This window comes from Anas platyrhynchos, chromosome 16, assembly GCF_047663525.1.
Source record: "Anas platyrhynchos isolate ZD024472 breed Pekin duck chromosome 16, IASCAAS_PekinDuck_T2T, whole genome shotgun sequence".
In the NCBI taxonomy this organism is placed as follows: Eukaryota; Metazoa; Chordata; class Aves; order Anseriformes; family Anatidae; genus Anas; species Anas platyrhynchos.
In genome coordinates this window covers 9,449,598-9,471,127 of record NC_092602.1, presented here as the reverse complement: position 1 = coordinate 9,471,127, position 21,530 = coordinate 9,449,598, and the positions used below count along the sequence as shown (strand labels likewise).

The following is a 21,530-nucleotide window of genomic DNA, read 5'->3' as shown; positions in this document are numbered from 1 at the left end:
ACACAGATCTTTCTGCTTGCTGGCTGCAAGGATGTCTGCCCAGAGCTGCCCTGTGGGGGCCACAGGAAAACCTCCCTGAGGCCGTTATGGGGATGGGACACACACAGGGGCACATGGTGTGGGGACCAGGCTGCTGCAGGCATGAGGCACGGGGACAGCGTAACGTGTGAGCGGCCACTCCGGCATCTCCACCCACGGGACACCGGGGTGACTGAGCACACAGGGACGGAGCCAGCACTGGCCATGTCCCCAGCACACGCAGCAAGGGCAGCAAGTCCCTGTGAGGGACCCGGCACCCAGACGCCAGTGAGTGAGGGACAAGGCCATGGCCAAGCGCTCAGTGCCAGCACGGTGCTTAGACTGCCCCAAACTGCCTCAGAGTGCCCTGCCTTTGGTGTAGGAGGTGCCAGGGGGGTGCATCAGTGTTCCCAGTGCTCAGCCAGGAACCCCAAGCACTCCCAGCACTCCCAGTGTGTGCCTTCCCCCCCAACCCTCCCCCACACCAGGGCTGACCCCGCTCCGCACGGGGCGGTTGGCGCGCACAAGGACACAGAGACACGGATGCAGAGCCAGCGCTAGTTCAGTGTTGGTGTTTATTCGTGTGACACCCGGCGGAGGGGGACAGGAGCAGGGGACAGGCATGGGGGGGTGGCGGGGGCATGAAGAGGGACATCCGGGTGAGGAGGGGGGGCTGCTGTCACCAGCAGTGGCCAAGAGGGATGGGAAGAGTGAGGAGCCACTGTCTTCATGGCTGTGCCCCGTCGGGCTTACTAGCACTCGGATTTGTTCAGGGTCTTCTCGATGGGAGTGCCGTCGTGCGTGACCTGGCAGACGACGGAGTTGGCGCCCTTCCACTCTGAAGCACTCAGCGTCAGGTAGCTGCTGGCCATGTACTTGCTGTTGCTCTGCCTCTGGGACGCAGAGGTCTCCACGCCACTGCTGCGGGTGGAACCGTTGACTTTCCAGGTCACCGTCACCGGGCTGGGGTAGAAGTCGCTCATCAGGCACACCAGGGTGGCCTTGTTCTGTGAGCTGATCTCCTCATCGGATGGCGGGAAGACGTGGACAGTGGGAGACACCTTGGGCTGGCCTGCAAGAGAGGGGGAGAAGGCCGTGAGACCCCGCCACAGCAGCCCTGCCGCGCGTCACTGACAGCCCCAGTGGAGGCAGAGACAGGGCACACACATCCACCTGCGTGTGTGCGTGTGTGCGTGTGTGTAAGGCTGTATGTGTAAAACACACACACACCCATAAACCCTCGTGTTACATATATACACTCTATGTGTATATATATACAGACATATATTATAGATCTGTGTTCAGATAAAACACATTAAAGATATATTATCCATAGATACACACATATAGTACATATATAGATATATCAATATATAAATATATAACTATATATTAATATAATATATATTAATTATTCAATATACATCATATATACATATACACGTATTATATATTATGTACATGATTATGATAAATGTATATTATATATATATTTATGTATATAAGCATTATCTTTTATATATATGTGTGTATATATATTCACATATATATGTATATATACATATATATGTATACACATATATATATGTATATACATATATATACACACATATATTTATATATACATATATGTGTTTATAAATATATGTATGTTTATACATATATATATACACACAAACACAATTTCAACCATGTATATTTTGTTGAATCTGATTCGGTTTTAGAACTCTGGTTAGTTGCCATAATGCCATTTCTTTCCTGTTGTGTGGCTATTTTTTTAATTTTAATTAAAATTTTAAAGACGAAGCAGCCAATTTTCTGGCCAGCTCCGCTTTAAGGAATGTTCAGACTCATTTCAGAAATAAGTACAATTAAAAATCACCATGGAAAAGGCTGGTAAAGGATATTTGTACTTTCTGAGATGGCTATCTCATGAAATGTACAATAGCCACATCTCATCTGTATCTATATCTAAATGTATATCTTTATCTACACGAGAAACCTCCAATTAATTTTTTTTTCTGCTGATGAAACTGGTAAACTACACTTTTCTTGGACTTATGCTGAGTGATTTGTGTCAGATTTTTTTTTTTTTTGGCAAATTTCTTCTAAAAATTACAAACACAGAAGCAATAAAGTTATTCCTGTCTGCTTTTTAGCAAAATAACAATTTTTTTGACAGCACTTACCTGAACAGCACGCTCAATACCTCTGAAAAATTGAATTTCAGCTTCCAAGGACAAGTCATTTCAGTGTCACCCGGACTCACCAACAGCACCGGGGCCACTTCAAGGTCCCCGGCAAGAAGGGACCGGGGACAAAGAACTTCAGGACTTAGTCTAAGTCCTCTTAGTCTAAGTACTTAGTCCTGAGGACTAAGTCCTTAGTCCTAAGTCTTAGTCCTTAGTCCTTAGTCCTAAGTCCTAAGGACTAAGTACTTAGTCCTGAGGACTAAGTCCTGAAGACTAAGTCCTTAGGACAAGAGGAAAGGTCTAACAATAAAGACTAAACTGATTTCTTGACAAAGACAAAAATTGACTTTCTTATCAACCTAAGTCTGATTTTCTGAAATTTTCTGATTTTTTGAAAAGTTCTGTCTCTGGCAGAGACAGAACTCAGGCACATTTTCTGGCCAAATTTTAAGATCTTTCAATTGTCAAAATAACCCCAAGTCCTCCGTGGTGCACACCAGAGTCCGCCGGGACAAGACACAGCCCGCGACAGCGCGCTGAGAGCCCGTCCCTGCGCTGGCGACAGACCCCAGCCCACCGCCAAGTCCGAGAAAAACCCCCAAATCACCCAAAATCGACAAAATGTCACAATTTCATGGCAGGCCATGAAAGACCGAGGCGAGGTCAGCGACTTACCCAGGACGGTCAACGTGGTCCCGGCCCCAAATACACCTCACAGTGATACAGGGCCATGCAAAAACCTCCCACGCCATGGCAGGGGCTGTCCTGGGTCCCATGGAGATGTTAGGATGGAGGTGGTGGGATGGAGGTGTCCTGATGGATGCAGCAGGATGGAAAGTGGTGGGATGGAGGTTCCTCAATGGACACAATGGGATGGAGGTGACAGGATGGACACGATGGGATGGCAGTGATGGAATGAAGGTTCCTCATGTCCCCAGCTGTTGTCACGCTGCCCCCGTGGTGGTGCTGGAGCCCAGCCGCTGGTGCTGCTTGGGGCCAGGACAGGAGATGTGTCCCCATGTCCCCTCCGGGGCTGCTCCCTTGCCCCCACTGCAGCAGGGTCCTGCAGCAGCCATGCTCAGTGCTCCTGTGTTTGCTGCAGGAGATGGAACCGGCCCCCGTGGAGCAAGCCCCAGCACCCAAGAGCGCTCCTGCTCCACTCCCTGGCTCTGCCAGAGCATCCCTGCTGCCAGAGCATTCCTGCAGGGAGGGCTCCTGGCCCCCTGAGCACAGGGACAGACCCCGGACAGAGCGCTGCAGTGTGGGGGAATCTCCTCACATAAGAAAAGGAAACATTCACCAACCCAGCGAGCTCAGGACATGGCAGTGAGCAGTTCAGCTCCGAGCTGATCAGGGCCATAGCTCATGGCGGTGGCGTGGTCATATTTGACCAAGGAGGAAGGACTCAGAGACATGTTTGCAGGGGCAGCACTGGCCCAGTGTTTATTTGGATGATGCCCAGGGCAGGACTCCCAGTCACCAGCACCCCACTGGCCAAGGCACTCCTGTCCTTGGCCAGCCAGACCAGCCAGTGTGCTCAGACCCAAAGCCTTCCACTTCAGCCCCCTGTATATTCCCTCATCAAATCATAGTGCACACCTGGAGCTTTCTTTAGGAGAAAGAGCTCTGTTTCATAACTCTAAATAACCATACTGCCCAGCAAACAGATCTTTATAATATATCTTTACCAAGGAGCTCCTGCACTCAGACAAGTTGAACAAGACCCAAATAATGCAGCCCAGGCTGTGACCAGCAGGGACTCTGCAGATTTCAAAGGACCAAAAGAGTTGTGCAAGCAGCACAGAGCAGGCAGCCTGTGCAACCTTCCTGCCCATCAGGGAAAGGTACATGAGCACGTTTCAGTGTGGCTCGACAGACTGCTGATATGCTACCACAACCAAATAGACAAGCTGGAGGACAAAAACAAAACCAACTGAAAACAAATGAAAAAAAGCCCAGGAAGAACCTGGGCACTCACCCTCTGCTGGGAACGACCGTCGGTGAACACGGAGCGACTTATGGAGGGCGATCAGCTGGGTCCCACCACCAAGGAAGCACCCGCAGCAGTGCACGGCTGCGCAGATGCACCCCAAGCGGGAGCCCAGCCCTGTGTGCAGCCAAGCCCAGCTGCTTGCTACGTGTCACGGAGTGGGGACGGTATTTGTGCATCCTCCCCATCTCTCCCAGGGGATATCCAGCAGCTGTGCCACCATTGGCCAAGGTCTTGGCTGAAGTCATGCGTCAGACCCCTCGCTCAGATACCTCCCAAATATTGATTGCTTGTTGGCCACTTTTAGTGCAGCCCCCCCAGTCCTGGCCAGCCTGCCTTTGGTGGCTGTACACCATCCCTCCCACCCCATCTATTACTGTGGTGGGGTGGGAGGTCACTGGGCTCAGCTTTACCCCACTGGAGCACCACTGCCCTGTCCCAGCTGCTGGCATCATTCCATAGAGGAAAAGAAAACGTGCAGGGGATGTGGATGCCCTGCCAGAGCAGCTGGAATGAAGACACTGACTTAAAATGAACTCAAAAATATTCAAATGCTGTGGTTTGTGCAAGTGGTTATAGAAAGAGACATAGCTGGTGAATCTCCTGAGTCACTAGAAAACAAATGATACATCGAGGACTTTGTGGTTGGAAATACTTTCTGTTTCAGAGGTTTCTTTTGCCTCTGTGAAAGCTTAGGCACTGGTGCAAATGACAAAAAGTCATCAAAACTATTTACAAAACATTTAGTTGAAGCTGAAACCACCTGTATTGGATGAGTAGTTTCTAAGTATTTCTGACGGGTCAATGGGTTCCATTTTACTGGACAGCAATGAAGGACAACAAAATTCATCTTGCAAGTCCGTCTCACCTTCTCAGTGGGCTGTGTGGGGGGCAGCAGGCACTGTCCTGACATGCCATCCCAGGGGAGGTGGTCCTGGCACAGGACCTCAGCAGGGGCACAGACAGATAAAGAGGTGCAGGCACTGCTGCACGCAGGGAAGGCTGCGGTTGGTGGCTGTAGCTGGGCGGGGGGCAGCCATCAGGGCCCGGGGAGCAGCCTGGGAGCACAGGGGTACCTGGGGGAAGTTTGGGGCAGAGACAGGGCTGCTGGGGCCATCCCGTCCCGGAGGGATGGGCACAGCCCTGGGGCAATGTGGGAGGGCAGGGCACAGAGACCAGACATAACCACTTGCAGCACTGGGCCCCAAGGGCAGTGCTGAGTCAGGGACCTGTGCCATCTGAGGGGACAGCAGGGAGCCAGCTGATCCTGTAGTGGTAGGAGGTTTTTGTATCACTTCCCCATTGCTTTGTGTCACTGTGTCAATTTAAAATTACTACTGTAGTCACCACAGTAATAGACAGCCTCATCCTCAGCTTGGACCCCAGTGATGGTTAAAGTGGACACGGAGCCAGATGTGGAAGCAGAGAATCGTGAAGGGATGCCCGAGGGTCTGTTGGTATTGTCATAGATCACAGTGACAGGGCCAGTGCCAGGGGTCTTCTGCTGGAACCAGCCGTAGTAGCTGCCACCCCCAGAGCAGGTGATCTGCACGGTGTCTCCCGGATTCACCGACTTCGAGGCCGGCTGAGTCAGCGCTGCCTGGACCAGGGAACCTGGAGAGGGAGAGGAGAGAGGGGAGAAAACGGGGTCATTGCGTGCCCCCCACGCACAGCCCTCAGCACGCAGCAGCCCAAAGGGCCCCGCTGGGCGCAGCGAGTGTGTCCAGGACACCTGAGGTGTGGGCGAGCACCGCGAGGAGGAGAGGGGCCCAGGCCATGGCGAGATCCCACCAGCTGCGTGTCCCCACGCCGACGGGGCTGTGCCGCGGACCCCGACTCCCTCTTAAACCCCCGCCCGCCCGCAGCACAGCCCCTCCATGCAAATGCGGCCCCACGCTCTCGGCCATGTCCCGCGCCTCGCTCCCCTCCTCCCCGCCCGGCCCCTCCACCGCAGGCACAGGGGGGTTGTCCCCGGCCTCGTGCTGGGGACACGTGGCAGCACCCAGGCGCAAAGCGCTCGCACGCAGCCCCTTGCCTCAGACGGGGCCCTGCACTCACGGAACCAAGCAGCCAGGGAGAGCAGGGACACAGGGGCTGGCGGGTACTACGGGTACTACGGGTACTACGGGTACTATGGGTACTACGCAGCGCTCACAGCTCCCACAGCACCGCTGTGAGGTGCAGACCCCTCCGGCCTCAGCACCCCATTGCCCCATCTTCCCCTCACACAGCTTTACATGTCCGTGGCCGCTGCTGCTTGTCCCCAACACAGCCGGTGCCTGCCCAGGCACACAGGGGCTGAGCAGGTGGCAGCGGCTCAACAGAAGAGGCCCCAGGGCCTGGCAGGACCCCCAGCACACCGGGGCCAGCAAAGTGCCTTGGGTTAAGGAGGCCCCCAGCGGCCGTGGCTGCGTTAGCAGGAGCCCCGAGGATGGCGAAGGACTCAGAGCGCCGCTCGCACGGGGACGGCTGGCGTTTGTCAGCCCCGAGAGCAAGAGGCCAGCAGGTGTCTTAGCTGAGGGACCGCTCCTGCAGGGGCACCAAGGAAATGGAGCCAGGCGCTTCCCGGAGGCAACAGGCACTGGCACGAGAGGCAACGGGCACAGGCTGACGAATCACAGAATCACCACATGGTTTGGGTGGGAAGGGACCTTACCGCCCACCTTCCCCAGCCCCCTGCCATGGGCACGCCACCTCCCACCACACCGGGTGTCCCAAAGGCCCATCCAGCCTGGCCTTGGGCTCTTCAGGGATGGGGCAGCCACAGCTTCTCTGGGCAGCCTGATGCAGAGCCTCACCGCCACTGAGTGAACAATTCCTTCCTGGTATCTACTCTAAATCTGCCTGCTATCAGTTTAACATCTTCACTTCTTGTCCTATCAATATGTGCCTCTTCCTGGCAGCCAGGAAGGCCAACCCTATCCTGGGATGCCATAAGCACAGCATCTCCAGTCGGTCGAGGGAGGTGATTGTCCTGCTCCACTCTGCGCTGGTGCGGCCTCACCTCGCGTACTGTGTGCAGTTCTGGGCACCACAGTACAAGAAGGACATGAAACTGTTGGAATGTTTCCAGAGGAGGGCAACAAAGATCGTGAAGGGCCTAGAGGGGAAGACGTATGAGGAGCGGATGAGGGTGCTGGGCCTGTTCAGCCTGCAGAAGAGGAGGCTGAGGGAGGACCTCATCGCAGTCTACAACTTCCTTTGAGGGGGAGTGCAGAGGCAGGTGACCTATTCTCTGTAAACACCAGTGATAGGACCTGCTGTAATGGTGTTAAGCTGAGGCAGGGGACATTTAGGCTGGACATCAGGAAGAGGTTCTTCACCAAGAGGGTGGTTGCACACTGCAGCAGGCTCCCCAGGGACGTAGTCACTGCACCAAGCCTGTCTGAATTTCAAAAGTGTTTGGGCTGTGCGCTTAATGACATGGTCTAAACTTTTGGGTAGACGTGTTAGGTGCCAGGAGTTGGACTTGATGATCCTGACGGGTCCCTTCCAACTCGGGATATTCTATGATTCTGTGAAGTCACTCTCACCTCAAACCTCGAGCTCTTTGTGTTGTAATTTGTCCCCCTTCCTCTTTGAAGGGGCGGGGGGCTGAGACAGCGGTTGTGCTGGGGCTCGGCTGCCCGCTCGAGTAAAACCACCACAGTGCCGAGCCTCCATCTTGGAGGCCTTCACACCAAGACGGGACAGGCCCTGGGCAGGCGGCAGCAGCCGGCCCAGCGTGGAGCAGGGTGGGAGGAGACGATCTCCAGCTCAGCGCCAGCCCCAGCCGTCTGGGGCTTTCCCCAGCCCCAGCACCTGCGCTTCCCCCTTACTCTGCTGCTCCTCTGCCCTGGCTCCTGCAGGCAGCACAGAGGGCTTGTGCAGGAACGGGGCACGTGCCACACAGCAGGCCCAGCTCACGGGGGCATTTCCTGGCCCTAGACCAGGCCCAAGCTGCAGCAGCAGGCACCCGAGGGGCCCTGGTACCACAGCAGCTTGGCCTCTCACTTCCCCATTGCTGGGACTCGCCGTGCCCAGCGCTGCCATCCCAGGCACCACAGAAATAGACGACCTCGTCCTCGGCTTGGACCCCAGTGATGGTTAACGTGTTCGTAGTGCCAGATGTGGAACCAGAGAACCATGAATTGCTTCCAGGGGTTTCTTGTTGTTGTGGTAGATCACGGTGACAAGGCCAGTGCCTGTGTCTTTTGCTGGTACCACCTGTAGCTGATGCTACTCCCAGTAGCTGGGTCCATCAGCATGGGGCAGGGATGGGTCTGCTGGGGCCATCCCGTCCCTGAGGAATAGGCACAGCCTTGGGACTCTTTTGGAGGGTAGAGCAGGGACAGCAGGAACGGCCACCTGCAGCATTGGGCCCCAAGGGCAGTGCTGAGTCAGGGACCTGCACCACCACCTGAGGAGACAGCAGGGAGCCAGCTGCTCCTGTGATGGCAGGAGGTTTTTGTATCACTTCCCCATCTCTCTGTGTCACTGTGTGAATTTAAAACCATCACTACTGTAGTAGCCTGCACAGTAATAGACGGCCTCATCCTCAGCTTGGACCCCAGTGATGGTTAACGTGGACACGGAGCCAGATGTGGAAGCAGAGAATCGTGAGGGGATGCCCGAGGGTCTCTTGTCGTTGCTATAGATCACGGTGACAGGGCCAGTGCCAGGGGTCTTCTGCTGGAACCAGCCGTAGTTACTGCTACCGGAGCAGGTGATCTGCACGGTGTCGCCTGGATTCACCGTCTTCGAGGCCGGCTGAGTCAGAGCTGCCTGGACCAGGGAACCTGGAGAGGGAGAGGAGAGAGGGGAGAAAATGGGGCTCAGTGAGTGCTCCACACACACAGCCCTCAGCACGCAGCAGTGGAACGAGGGCAGGGCCCCATTGCTCAAAGGGCCCGGCCGGGCGCAGCGAGTGTGTCCAGGGCACCTGAGGTGTGGGCGAGCACCGCGAGGAGGAGAGGGGCCCAGGCCATGGCGAGATCCCACCAGCTGCGCGTCCCCACGCCGACGGGGCTGTGTCGCGGACCCCGACTCCCTCTTAAACCCCCGCCCGGCCGCAGCACGGCCCCTCCATGCAAATGCGGCCCCGCGCTCTCGGCCACGTCCCGCGCCTCGCTCCCCTCCTCCCCGCCCGGCCCCTCCACCGCAGGCACAGGGGGGTTGTCCCCGGCCTCGTGCTGGGGACACGTGGCAGCACCCAGGCGCAAAGCGCTCGCACGCAGCCCCTTGCCTCAGACGGGGCCCTGCACTCACGGAACCAAGCAGCCAGGGAGAGCAGGGACACAGGGGCTGGCGGGTACTACGGGTACTACGGGTACTACGGGTACTATGGGTACTACGCAGCGCTCACAGCTCCCACAGCACCGCTGTGAGGTGCAGACCCCTCCGGCCTCAGCACCCCATTGCCCCATCTTCCCCTCACACAGCTTTACATGTCCGTGGCCGCTGCTGCTTGTCCCCAACACAGCCGGTGCCTGCCCAGGCACACAGGGGCTGAGCAGGTGGCAGCGGCTCAACAGAAGAGGCCCCAGGGCCTGGCAGGACCCCCAGCACACCGGGGCCAGCAAAGTGCCTTGGGTTAAGGAGGCCCCCAGCGGCCGTGGCTGCGTTAGCAGGAGCCCCGAGGATGGCGAAGGGCTCAGAGCGCCGCTCGCACGGGGACGGCTGGCGTTTGTCAGCCCCGAGAGCAAGAGGCCAGCAGGTGTCTTAGCTGAGGGACCGCTCCTGCAGGGCACCAAGGAAATGGAGCCAGGCGCTTCCCGGAGGCAACAGGCACTGGCACGAGAGGAAACGGGCACAGGCTGGCAAACGGGGAATCACAGAATCACCGCATGGTTTGGGTGGGAAGGGACCTTACCGCCCACCTTCCCCAGCCCCCTGCCATGGGCACGCCGCCTCCCACCACATCGGGTGTCCCAAAGGCCCGTCCAGCCTGGCCTTGGGCTCTTCAGGGATGGGGCAGCCACAGCTTCTCTGGGCAGCCTGGTGCAGAGCCTCACCGCCACTGAGTGAACAATTCCTTCCTGGTATCTACCCTAAATCTGCCTGCTATCAGTTTAACACCATCACCCCTTGTCCTATCACTACGTGCCCCTCTAAAATATCTGTCTCCTTGTTTCCTATAAGTCGCCCCCAAATGCTGAAAGGCTGCAACAAGGCCTCCTCAGAGCTTTCTCTTCTCCAAGCTAAACAAGCCCAGCTCCCTCAGCCTTTCTTTGCAGGAGAGGTGCTCCAGCCCGCCGATCGTTTTGGTCAAAATCTGTTCAGTGGAGCAAAAAGCCTTTTTGCAGCGAGGCCCGTGAAACGCATGCAACGCCTGTCCCGGAGAGCCGCCTGTGTTGGGTCTGTCTGGGCTGGAGTCATCTTTCCCTGCAGCAACCCACACAGTGCTGTGCTCTGCACTCGTAGTGGAAACGGCACTGGTATCACTCCAGTGTGGTGCCTCTTGCTGCGTAGTGCTGGCACAGCATCAGGACTCCCTCCAAGCCCCCTAGAGCCAGCAGGCTTGGGGTCGTCAAGGGATGGGGAGGGGACATCGCCAGGGCAGCTGACCTAACCCAACAAAGGGATGTCCCATAGCTCCTGATGTCTCACTCAGCAATAAACAGGGGGCTCTGGCGGGGAGGGGGCTGTCCTCCTGAACAACCGCTACGCGTTTTGAGGTCCTGCTTCCCAGGACGTGGCTGAACATTGCTTGTTGAGGGGAAGTAGGGGATAATATTTTTCCTTTCTCTCTGTGCTTCCGCGCGGCCTTGTTGATTCTTTTGTTTCTTTTACTCCACATTCGCTTTCTCTTTAATTAAACAATTCTCATTTCAACCTCAAACTCCTTGTCTTGTATTTTCTCCCCCTTCCTCTTTGAAGGGGCGGGGGGCTGAGACAGCGGTTGTGCTGGGGCTCGGCTGCCCGCTCGAGTAAAACCACCACAGTGCCGAGCCTCCATCTTGGAGGCCTTCACACCAAGACGGGACAGGCCCTGGGCAGGCGGCAGCAGCCGGCCCAGCGTGGAGCAGGGTGGGAGGAGACGATTTCCAGCTCAGCGCCAGCCCCAGCCGTCTGGGGCTTTCCCCAGCCCCAGCACCTGCGCTTCCCCCTTACTCTGCTGCTCCTCTGCCCTGGCTCCTGCAGGCAGCACAGAGGGCTTGTGCAGGAACGGGGCACGTGCCACACAGCAGGCCCAGCTCACGGGGGCATTTCCTGGCCCTAGACCAGGCCCAAGCTGCAGCAGCAGGCACCCGAGGGGCCCTGGTACCACAGCAGCTTGGCCTCTCACTTCCCCATTGCTGGGACTCGCCGTGCCCAGCGCTGCCATCCCAGGCACCACAGAAATAGACGGCCTCGTCCTCGGCTTGGACCCCAGTGATGGTTAATGTGTTCGTAGTGCCAGATGTGGAACCAGAGAACCATGAATTGCTTCCAGGGGTCTCGTGTTGTTGTGGTAGATCACGGTGACAAGGCCAGTGCCTGTGTCTTTTGCTGGTACCACCTGTAGCTGATGCTACTCCCAGTAGCTGGGTCCATCAGCATGGGGCAGGGATGGGTCTGCTGGGGCCATCCCGTCCCTGAGGGATAGGCACAGCCTTGGGACTCTTTTGGAGGGTAGAGCAGGGACAGCAGGAACGGCCACCTGCAGCATTGGGCCCCAAGGGAAGTGCTGAGTCAGAGACCTGCGCCACCATCTGAGGGGACAGCAGGGAGCCAGCTGCTCCTGTGATGGCAGGAGGTTTTTTTGTCACTACCCCATTGCGCTGTGTCACTGTGACAATTTAGTACTGCCATCCCAGTCACCACAGAAATAGACGGCCTCGTCCTTGGCTTGGACCCCAGTGATGGTTAACGTGTTCGTGGAGCCAGACAAGGAACCAGAGAATCATGAAGGGATGCCCGAGGGTCTCTTGTCGTTACTATAGATCACGGTGACAGGGCCAGTGCCAGGGGTCTTCTGCTGGTACCAGCCATACCAATATTTAGCGATCCACACATTGTGGTCTCCTGGTGCTTTCTGCAGGCTGAGTCCCTGCAGTGATGCCCTAGGGCAGTGTCTGTATCTGGGCAGGGAGGCAGCCATCAGGGCTCCGGGAGCAGCCTGGGAGCACAGAGGAACCTGTACAGAGTTTGGGGCAGGGACAGGGCTGTTGCAGCCATATCTTCCCTGAGGAATGGGTACCGCCCTGGGGTTCTGCAGGAGGGCAGAGCAGAGAGACCATGCACAGGCACTTGCAGTACTGGGCCCCAAGGGCATTGTTGAGTCACGGACCTCTGCCATCTGAGGTGACAGCAGGGAGCCACCTGCTCCTGCTATGGCAGGAGGTTTTTGTATCATTTCCCCATTGCGCTGTGTCACTGTGTCAATTTAAAACCAGCACTGTAGCCACCACAGTAATAGACGGCCTCATCCTCAGCTTGGACCCAAGTGATGGTTAACGTGTTTGTGGAGCCAGATGTGGACGCAGAGAATCGAGAAGGGATGCCCGAGGGTCTCTTGTCGTTGCTATAGATCACAGTGACAGGGCCAGTGCCAGGGGTCTTCTGCTGGTACCAGCCATACCAATATTTGCCATTACTATCAGCACTACCCCCGGAGCAGGTGATGTCCACATTGTCTCCTGGGTTCACCGACTTTGAGGCTGGCTGAGAAATTGCTGCCTGGACCAGGGAACCTGGAGTGGGAGAGAAGAGAGGGGAGAAAACGGGGTCAGAAAGTGCCCCCCACGCACACCCCTGATCGCGCAGCAGCGGGACAAGGTCAGGGCCCCGATGCCCAAAGGGCCCAGCCGGGCGCAGCGAGTGTGTCCAGGGCACCTGAGGTGTGGGCGAGCACCGCGAGGAGGAGAGGGGCCAAGGCCATGGCGAGATCCCACCAGCTGCGCGTCCCCACGCCGACGGGGCTGTGTCGCGGACCCCGACTCCCTCTTAAACCCCCGCCCGGCCGCAGCACGGCCCCTCCATGCAAATGCGGCCCCGCGCTCTCGGCCACGTCCCGCGCCTCGCTCCCCTCCTCCCCGCCCGGCCCCTCCACCGCAGGCACAGGGGGGTTGTCCCCGGCCTCGTGCTGGGGACACGTGGCAGCACCCAGGCGCAAAGCGCTCGCACGCAGCCCCTTGCCTCAGACGGGGCCCTGCACTCACGGAACCAAGCAGCCAGGGAGAGCAGGGACACAGGGGCTGGCGGGTACTACGGGTACTACGGGTACTACGGGTACTATGGGTACTACGCAGCGCTCACAGCTCCCACAGCACCGCTGTGAGGTGCAGACACCTCCGGCCTCAGCACCCCATTGCCCCATCTTCCCCTCACACAGCTTTACATGTCCGTGGCCGCTGCTGCTTGTCCCCAACACAGCCGGTGCCTGCCCAGGCACACAGGGGCTGAGCAGGTGGCAGCGGCTCAACAGAAGAGGCCCCAGGGCCTGGCAGGACCCCCAGCACACCGGGGCCAGCAAAGTGCCTTGGGTTAAGGAGGCCCCCAGCGGCCGCGGCTGCGTTAGCAGGAGCCCCGAGGATGGCGAAGGGCTCAGAGCGCCGCTCGCACGGGGACGGCTGGTGTTTGTCAGCCCCGAGAGCAAGAGGCGAGCAGGTGTCTTAGCTGAGGGACCGCTCCTGCAGGGGCACCAAGGAAATGGAGCCAGGCGCTTCCTGGAGGCAACACGCACTGGCACGAGAGGTAATGGGCATGGGTCGAAGAACGGGGAATCACAGAATCACCGCATGGTTTGGGTGGGAAGGGACCTTACCACCCACCTTCCCCAACCCCTACCATGGGCACGCCGCCTCCCACCACACTGGGTGTCCCAAAGGCCCATCCAGCCTGGCCTTGGGCTCTTCAGGGATGGGGCAGCCACAGCTTCTCTGGGCAGCCTGATGCAGAGCCTCACCGCCACTGAGTGAACAATTCCTTCCTGGTATCTACTCTAAATCTGCCTGCTATCAGTTTAACATCTTCACTTCTTGTCCTATCAATATGTGCCTCTTCCTGGGAGCCAGGAAGGCCAACCCTATCCTTGGAAGCATCAAGCACAGCATCTCCAGTCAGTCGAGGGAGGTGATTCTCCTGCTCCACACTGCGCTGGTGCGGCCTCACCTCGCGTACTGTGTGCAGTTCTGGGCACCACAGTACAAGAAGGACATGAAACTTTTGGAGAGTGTCCAGAGGAGGGCGACGAAGATGGTGAAGGGCCTAGAGGGGAAGACGCATGAGGAGCGGATGAGGGTGCTGGGCCTGTTGAGCCTGCAGAAGAGGAGGCTGAGGGAGGACCTCATCGCAGTCTACAACTTCCTTTGAGGGGGAGTGCAGAGGCAGGTGACCTATTCTCTGTAAACACCAGTGATAGGACCTGCTGTAATGGTGTTAAGCTGAGGCAGGGGACATTTAGGCTGGACATCAGGAAGAGGTTCTTCACCAAGAGGGTGGTTGCACACTGCAGCAGGCTCCCCAGGGACGTAGTCACTGCACCAAGCCTGTCTGAATTTCAAAAGTGTTTGGGCTGTGCGCTTAATGACATGGTCTAAACTTTTGGGTAGACGTGTTAGGTGCCAGGAGTTGGACTTGATGATCCTGACGGGTCCCTTCCAACTCGGGATATTCTATGATTCTGTGAAGTCACTCTCACCTCAAACCTCGAGCTCTTTGTGTTGTAATTTGTCCCCCTTCCTCTCTGAAGGGGTGGGGGGCTGAGACAGCGGTTGTGCTGGGGCTCGGCTGCCCGCTCGAGTAAAACCACCACAGTGCCGAGCCTCCATCTTGGAGGCCTTCACACCAAGACGGGACAGGCCCTGGGCAGGCGGCAGCAGCCGGCCCAGCGTGGAGCAGGGTGGGAGGAGACGATCTCCAGCTCAGCGCCAGCCCCAGCCGTCTGGGGCTTTCCCCAGCCCCAGCACCTGCGCTTCCCCCTTACTCTGCTGCTCCTCTGCCCTGGCTCCTGCAGGCAGCACAGAGGGCTTGTGCAGGAACGGGGCACGTGCCACACAGCAGGCCCAGCTCACGGGGGCATTTCCTGGCCGTAGACTAGGCCCAAGCTGCAGCAGCAGGCACCCGAGGGGCCCTGGTACCACAGCAGCTTGGCCTCTCACTTCCCCATTGCTGAGACTCGCCGTGCCCAGCGCTGCCATCCCAGGCACCACAGAAATAGACGGCCTCGTCCTTGGCTTGGACCCAGTGATGGTTAACGTGTTTGTGGTGCCAGATGTGGATCCAGAGAATCCTGAAAGGATGCCTGAGGGTTTCTTGTCATTGTTATAGATCACAGAGACAGGGACTGTGCCAGAGGTCTTGTGCTAGTACCAGCTGATGCTACTCCCAACAGCTGGGTCCTGCAGCATGGGTGTCGTGGTTTAACCCGGCTGGCAGCTAAACACCACGCAGCCGTTCGCTCACCCTCCCCCCTCCCTCTCTGGGACGGGGGAGAGAAATGGAGAGTGAAGCCCGTGAGTTGAGATAAAGACAGTTTAATAAGACAGGAAAATAATAATAACAAAATAATAATAACAATAATAATAATAATGATACAATGGTGATAATACGAAAGTAATAGTATGTACAAACAAGTGATGCACAATGCAATTGCTCACCACCCGCTGACCGATGCCCAGCCTAACCCCAAGCAGTCCGGCCCCCTCCCCCCAGCTAGCCACCCCTATATATTGTTTAGCATGACGTCAGATGGTATGGAATACCCCTTTGGCTAGTTTGGGTCACCTGTCCTGGGTCTGTCCCCTCCCAGCTCTTACTGCACCCCCAGCCTGCCCGTTGGCAGGACAGAGCAAAAGGCTGAGATGTCCTTGGCTTAGTATAAGCACTGCTCTGCAACAATTAAAGCATCGGGGTGTTATCAGCACTCTTCTCATCCTAAGCCAAAACACAGCATTCCACGAGCTACTAGGAAGAAAATTAATTCTGTGCTAACTGAAACCAGGACAATGGGGCAAGGATCGGTCTCCTGGGGCCATCCCATCCCTGAGGGAAGGTCAAAACCCTGGGGTTTTGTGGGAGGGCAGAGCACGGACAACAGGCACGGCCACCGGCAGCACTGGGCCCCAAGGGAAGTGCTGAGTCAGGGACTTGTGCCACCCTCCAAGAGGACAGCAGGGAGCCACCTGCTCATGTGATGGCAGAAGGTTTTTGTATCATTTCCCCATTGCTCTGTGTCACTGTGCCAGCACTAGCACTGCTGTCCCAGCTACCACAGTAATAGACGGCCTCGTCCTCGGCTTGGATGCCAGTGATGGTTAATGTGGCTGTGGAGCCAGATGCAGAACCAGAGAATCGAGAAGGGATGCCCGAGGGTCTGTTGCTGTCCCTATAGATGACGGTGACAGGGGCACTGCCAGGGGTCTTCTGCTGGTACCAGCCATAGTAGTTGGTACTCCCAGAGCAGGTGATCTCCACGGTGTCTCCTGGGTTCACCGACTTCGAGGCCGGCTGAGTCAGTGCTGCCTGGACCAGGGAACCTGGAGAGGGAGAGGAGAGAGGGGAGAAAACGGGGTCATTGCGTGCCCCCCACGCACAGCCCTCAGCACGCAGCAGCCCAAAGGGCCCGGGCGGGTGCAGCGAGTGTGTCCAGGGCACCTGAGGTGTGGGCGAGCACCGCGAGGAGGAGAGGGGCCCAGGCCATGGCGAGATCCCACCAGCTGCGTGTCCCCACGCCGACGGGGCTGTGCCGCGGACCCCAACTCCCTCTTAAACCCCCGCCCGGCCGCAGCACGGCCCCTCCATGCAAATGCGGCCCCGCGCTCTCGGCCACGTCCCGCGCCTCGCTCCCCTCCTCCCCGCCCGGCCCCTCCACCGCAGGCACAGGGGGGTTGTCCCCGGCCTCGTGCTGGGGACACGTGGCAGCACCCAGGCGCAAAGCGCTCGCACGCAGCCCCTTGCCTCAGACGGGGCCCTGCACTCACGGAACCAAGCAGCCAGGGAGAGCAGGGACACAGGGGCTGGCGGGTACTACGGGTACTACGGGTACTACGGGTACTATGGGTACTACGCAGCGCTCACAGCTCCCACAGCACCGCTGTGAGGTGCAGACCCCTCCGGCCTCAGCACCCCATTGCCCCATCTTCCCCTCACACAGCTTTACATGTCCGTGGCCGCTGCTGCTTGTCCCCAACACAGCCGGTGCCTGCCCAGGCACACAGGGGCTGAGCAGGTGGCAGCGGCTCAACAGAAGAGGCCCCAGGGCCTGGCAGGATCCCCAGCACACCGGGGCCAGCAAAGTGCCTTGGGTTAAGGAGGCCCCCAGCGGCCGTGGCTGCGTTAGCAGGAGCCCCGAGGATGGCGAAGGACTCAGAGCGCCGCTCGCACGGGGACGGCTGGCGTTTGTCAGCCCCGAGAGCAAGAGGCCAGCAGGTGTCTTAGCTGAGGGACCGCTCCTGCAGGGGCACCAAGGAAATGGAGCCAGGCGCTTCCCGGAGGCAACAGGCACTGGCACGAGAGGCAACAGGCACAGGGTGACGAATCACAGAATCGGTATTTTGTTGGGTGGGAAGGGAACTTAACACTCTTCTGGCCCCAGCCCCCTGCTATGGGCACGCCGCCTCCCACCACACCGGGTGTCCCAAAGGCCCATCCAGCCTGGCCTTGGGCTCTTCAGGGATGGGGCAGCCACAGCTTCTCTGGGCAGCCTGATGCAGAGCCTCACCGCCACTGAGGGAACAATTCCTTCCTGGTATCTAACCTAAATCTGCCTGCTATCGTTTTAACACCATCACCCCTTGTCCTATCATTACGTGCCCCTCTAAAATATCTGTCTCCTTGTTTCCTATAAGTCGCCCCCAAATGCTGAAAGGCTGCAACAAGGCCTCCTCAGAGCTTTCTCTTCTCCAAGCTAAACAAGCCCAGCTCCCTCAGCCTTTCTTTGCAGGAGAGGTGCTCCAGCCCGCCGATCGTTTTGGTCAAAATCTGTTCAGTGGAGCAAAAAGCCTTTTTGCAGCGAGGCCCGTGAAACGCATGCAACGCCTGTCCCGGAGAGCCGCCTGTGTTGGGTCTGTCTGGGCTGGAGTCACCTTTCCCTGCAGCAACCCACACAGTGCTGTGCTCTGCACTCGTAGTGGAAACGGCACTGGTATCACTCCAGTGTGGTGCCTCTTGCTGCGTAGTGCTGGCACAGCATCAGGACTCCCTCCAAGCCCCCTAGAGCCAGCAGGCTTGGGGTCGTCAAGGGATGGGGAGGGGACATCGCCAGGGCAGCTGACCTAACCCAACAAAGGGATGTCCCATAGCTCCTGATGTCTCACTCAGCAATAAACAGGGGGCTCTGGCGGGGAGGGGGCTGTCCTCCTGAACAACCGCTACGCGTTTTGAGGCCCTGCTTCCCAGGATGTGGCTGAACATTGCTTGTTGAGGGGAAGTAGGGGATAATATTTTTCCTTTCTCTCTGTGCTTCCGCGCGGCCTTGTTGATTCTTTTGTTTCTTTTACTCCACATTCGCTTTCTCTTTAATTAAACAATTCTCATTTCAACCTCAAACTCCTTGTCTTGTATTTTCTCCCCCTTCCTCTTTGAAGGGGCGGGGGGCTGAGACAGCGGTTGTGCTGGGGCTCGGCTGCCCGCTCGAGTAAAACCACCACAGTGCCGAGCCTCCATCTTGGAGGCCTTCACACCAAGACGGGACAGGCCCTGGGCAGGCGGCAGCAGCCGGCCCAGCGTGGAGCAGGGTGGGAGGAGACGATTTCCAGCTCAGCGCCAGCCCCAGCCGTCTGGGGCTTTCCCCAGCCCCAGCACCTGCGCTTCCCCCTTACTCTGCTGCTCCTCTGCCCTGGCTCCTGCAGGCAGCACAGAGGGCTTGTGCAGGAACGGGGCACATGCCACACAGCAGGCCCAGCTCACAGGGGCATTTCCTGGCCCTAGACCAGGCCCAAGCTGCAGCAGCAGGCACCCGAGGGGCCCTGGTACCACAGCAGCTTGGCCTCTCACTTCCCCATTGCTGGGACTCGCCGTGCCCAGCGCTGCCATCCCAGGCACCACAGAAATAGATGGCCTGGTCCTCGGCTTGGACCCCAGTGATGGTTAATGTGTTCGTAGTGCCAGATGTGGAACCAGAGAATCGTGAAGGCATTCCCGAGGGACTGTTGGTGTTGGTATAGATCATGGAGATAGGGACTGTGCCAGAGGTCTTGTGCTGGTACCAGCCATAGCTGAGGCTACTCGCAACAGCTGGGTCCTGCAGCATGGGGCAGGGATGGGTCTGCTGGGGCCATCCCGTCCCTGAGGGATGGGCACAACCCTGGGGCTCTTTTGGAGGGTAGAGCAGGGACAGCAGGCACGGCCACCTTCAGGTTTGGGCCCCAAGGGAAATGCTGAGATGGGGACTTGTGCCACCCTCCAAGAGGGCAGCAGGGAGCCAGCTGCTCCTGTGATGGCAGGAGGTTTTTGTATCACTTCCCCATTGCACTATGTCACGGTGTCAATTTAAAACCATCACTAGTGTAGCTGCTCGCACAGTAATAGACGGCCTCATCCTCGGCTTGGACCCCTGTGATGGTTAACGTGGACACGGAGCCAGATGTTGAAGCAGAGAATCGTGAAGGGATGCCCGAGGGTCTCTTGGTATTGTCATAGATCACGGTGACAGGGGCAGTGCCAGGGGTCTTCTGCTGGAACCAGCCGTAGTAGCTGCTACTTCCCCCAGAGCAGGTGATCTGCACGGTGTCGCCTGGGTTCACCGACTTCGAGGCCGGCTGAGTCAGCGCTGCCTGGACCAGGGAACCTGGAGAGGGAGAGGAGAGAGGGGAGAAAATGAGGCTCAGTGAGTGCCCCACATGCACAGCCCTCAGCACGCAGCAGCGGGACGAGGCCAGGGCCCGGTCGCCCAAAGGGCCAGGCTGGGCACAGCGAGTGTGTCCAGGGCACCTGAGGTGTGGGCGAGCACCGCGAGGAGGAGAGGGGCCCAGGCCATGGCGAGATCCCACCAGCTGCGCGTCCCCACGCCGACGGGGCTGTGCCGCGGACCCCGACTCCCTCTTAAACCCCTGCCCGGCCACAGCACGGCCCCTCCATGCAAATGCGGCCCCGTGCTCTCGGCCACGTCCCGCGCCTCGCTCCCCTCCTCCCCGCCCGGCCCCTCCACCGCAGGAACAGGGGGGTTGTCCCCGGCCTCGTGCTGGGGACACGTGGCAGCACCCAGGCCCAGAAGTGGAGCACACGGAGCCTCCGCCCCAGCTCCTGTGGCTACGAGGCCAAACAGCCGGGGAGAGCTGGATTGGAGGGGCTAAGGGGACCACACGGCGAGGAGATGGTGCCCGTGCTGGGCTGGAAGGACTAATCCTTGCCAGAGAACTGCCAAGGGGAGCATCCACAGGGTCTGATGGCACCAAACTTGGCTCTGCCATGGGGAAAGCCTGTCCCAGGGGGCTGGGAAAGGGCCGCAGCAGAGCCCCTGCTTGCTTGCTTCCTAGCTCCTCATCTGGTTGTTATCTGCCACCCCAGAGCCCCAGGCAGCTTGACATGCAGAAGGCAAGGGCAGCAGCACGTGGGGCAGGGAGTGGGGCTGTTAGCAAATGCAGATCTCCCCCAGGGCTGCAGGGTGCTCGGTGCTGCTCTGCCCATCCCTCCCACAGTGTACCAAGGTCCTGGGAACAGGGCTGGGGACAGGACTGCACCCATGCCCCTCTAACTTCCCCCACAGATCCCTTATCCCTGTGCCCCAGCATGCTCACAGGAATGCAGCAAATGTCCCTACACAGGACATTCAGGAACCGGTGATGTGCAGGAGCCCTCAGCCTCAGACCCAGAGATAGCCCCGGTGCTGGGGTTAGGGAGCAGGATGAGGACAGGAGCAGGGTCCTGGGCAGTCCTTTTGGCCCTGGGGACATGGCTGGGGCAGGGACCAGGGCCAGGGGCTGCCCAGGTCCCCCAGGGGCCCGCTGGAGATCCTGCACAGACCCAGCATGAGCCCAAAGCTGTGGCACTGGGCAAACACAGCCAGTGCTGCAGCAGCTCAGGGGTCTAACCTTGTGGGGCATGATGGAGCACAAAACGGCCAACCTTGAGCTGCCCATGCAACCTCGTACAACATCCAGGCAAAGCATCTCCTCTCATGTTCTGAAGGTGAAGCTTTGACCTGGCTCTTTAGTCATCCACACACTGTGGTCTCTTGGTGCTTTCTGTGGGCTGAGTCCCTGCAGTGATGCCCCAGGGCAGTGGCTGTAGCGGGGCAGGGAGGTAGCTATCAGGGCCCCGGGGGCAGCCCGGGAGCACCGGGGTACCTGGGCCCTGCAGTTTGGGGCAGGGATGGGTCTGCTGGTGCCATCCCATCCCTGAGGTATGGGTGCAACCTTGGGGTTCTGCAGGAGGGCAGAGCAGAGAGACCAGGCATAACCACTTGCAGCACAGAGCTGCAAGGGCAG

The 21,530-nt window shown here is 58.4% G+C and overlaps 1 protein-coding gene across 50 annotated transcripts in view; it reads right to left on the bottom strand.

Annotated features, from left to right (window-relative positions):
• Positions 1-574: 574 nt before the first annotated feature.
• Positions 575-21,530, bottom strand: part of IGLL1 (immunoglobulin lambda like polypeptide 1) — an 88,909-nt gene continuing 67,953 nt past the window's right edge. For 32 of the 50 annotated variants that reach the window (XM_072024565.1, XM_072024571.1, XM_072024536.1 and 29 more), the window contains 2 exons: positions 2,886-2,921; positions 575-1,090 (listed from right to left, as the gene is read on the bottom strand). In XM_072024565.1, coding sequence (XP_071880666.1) covers positions 771-1,090; positions 2,886-2,921 — 356 coding nt within the window. In that variant the 3' untranslated portion in view covers positions 575-770. Of the gene's footprint in view, positions 1,091-2,885; positions 2,922-5,530; positions 5,815-5,932; positions 6,008-8,691; positions 8,979-9,121; positions 9,236-12,552; positions 12,855-12,996; positions 13,058-16,346; positions 16,641-16,758; positions 16,855-19,598; positions 19,892-20,034; positions 20,116-21,530 lie in introns of those variants that run through there. The other 18 variants (XM_072024555.1, XM_072024554.1, XM_072024540.1 and 15 more) reach the window with 16 other exon arrangements.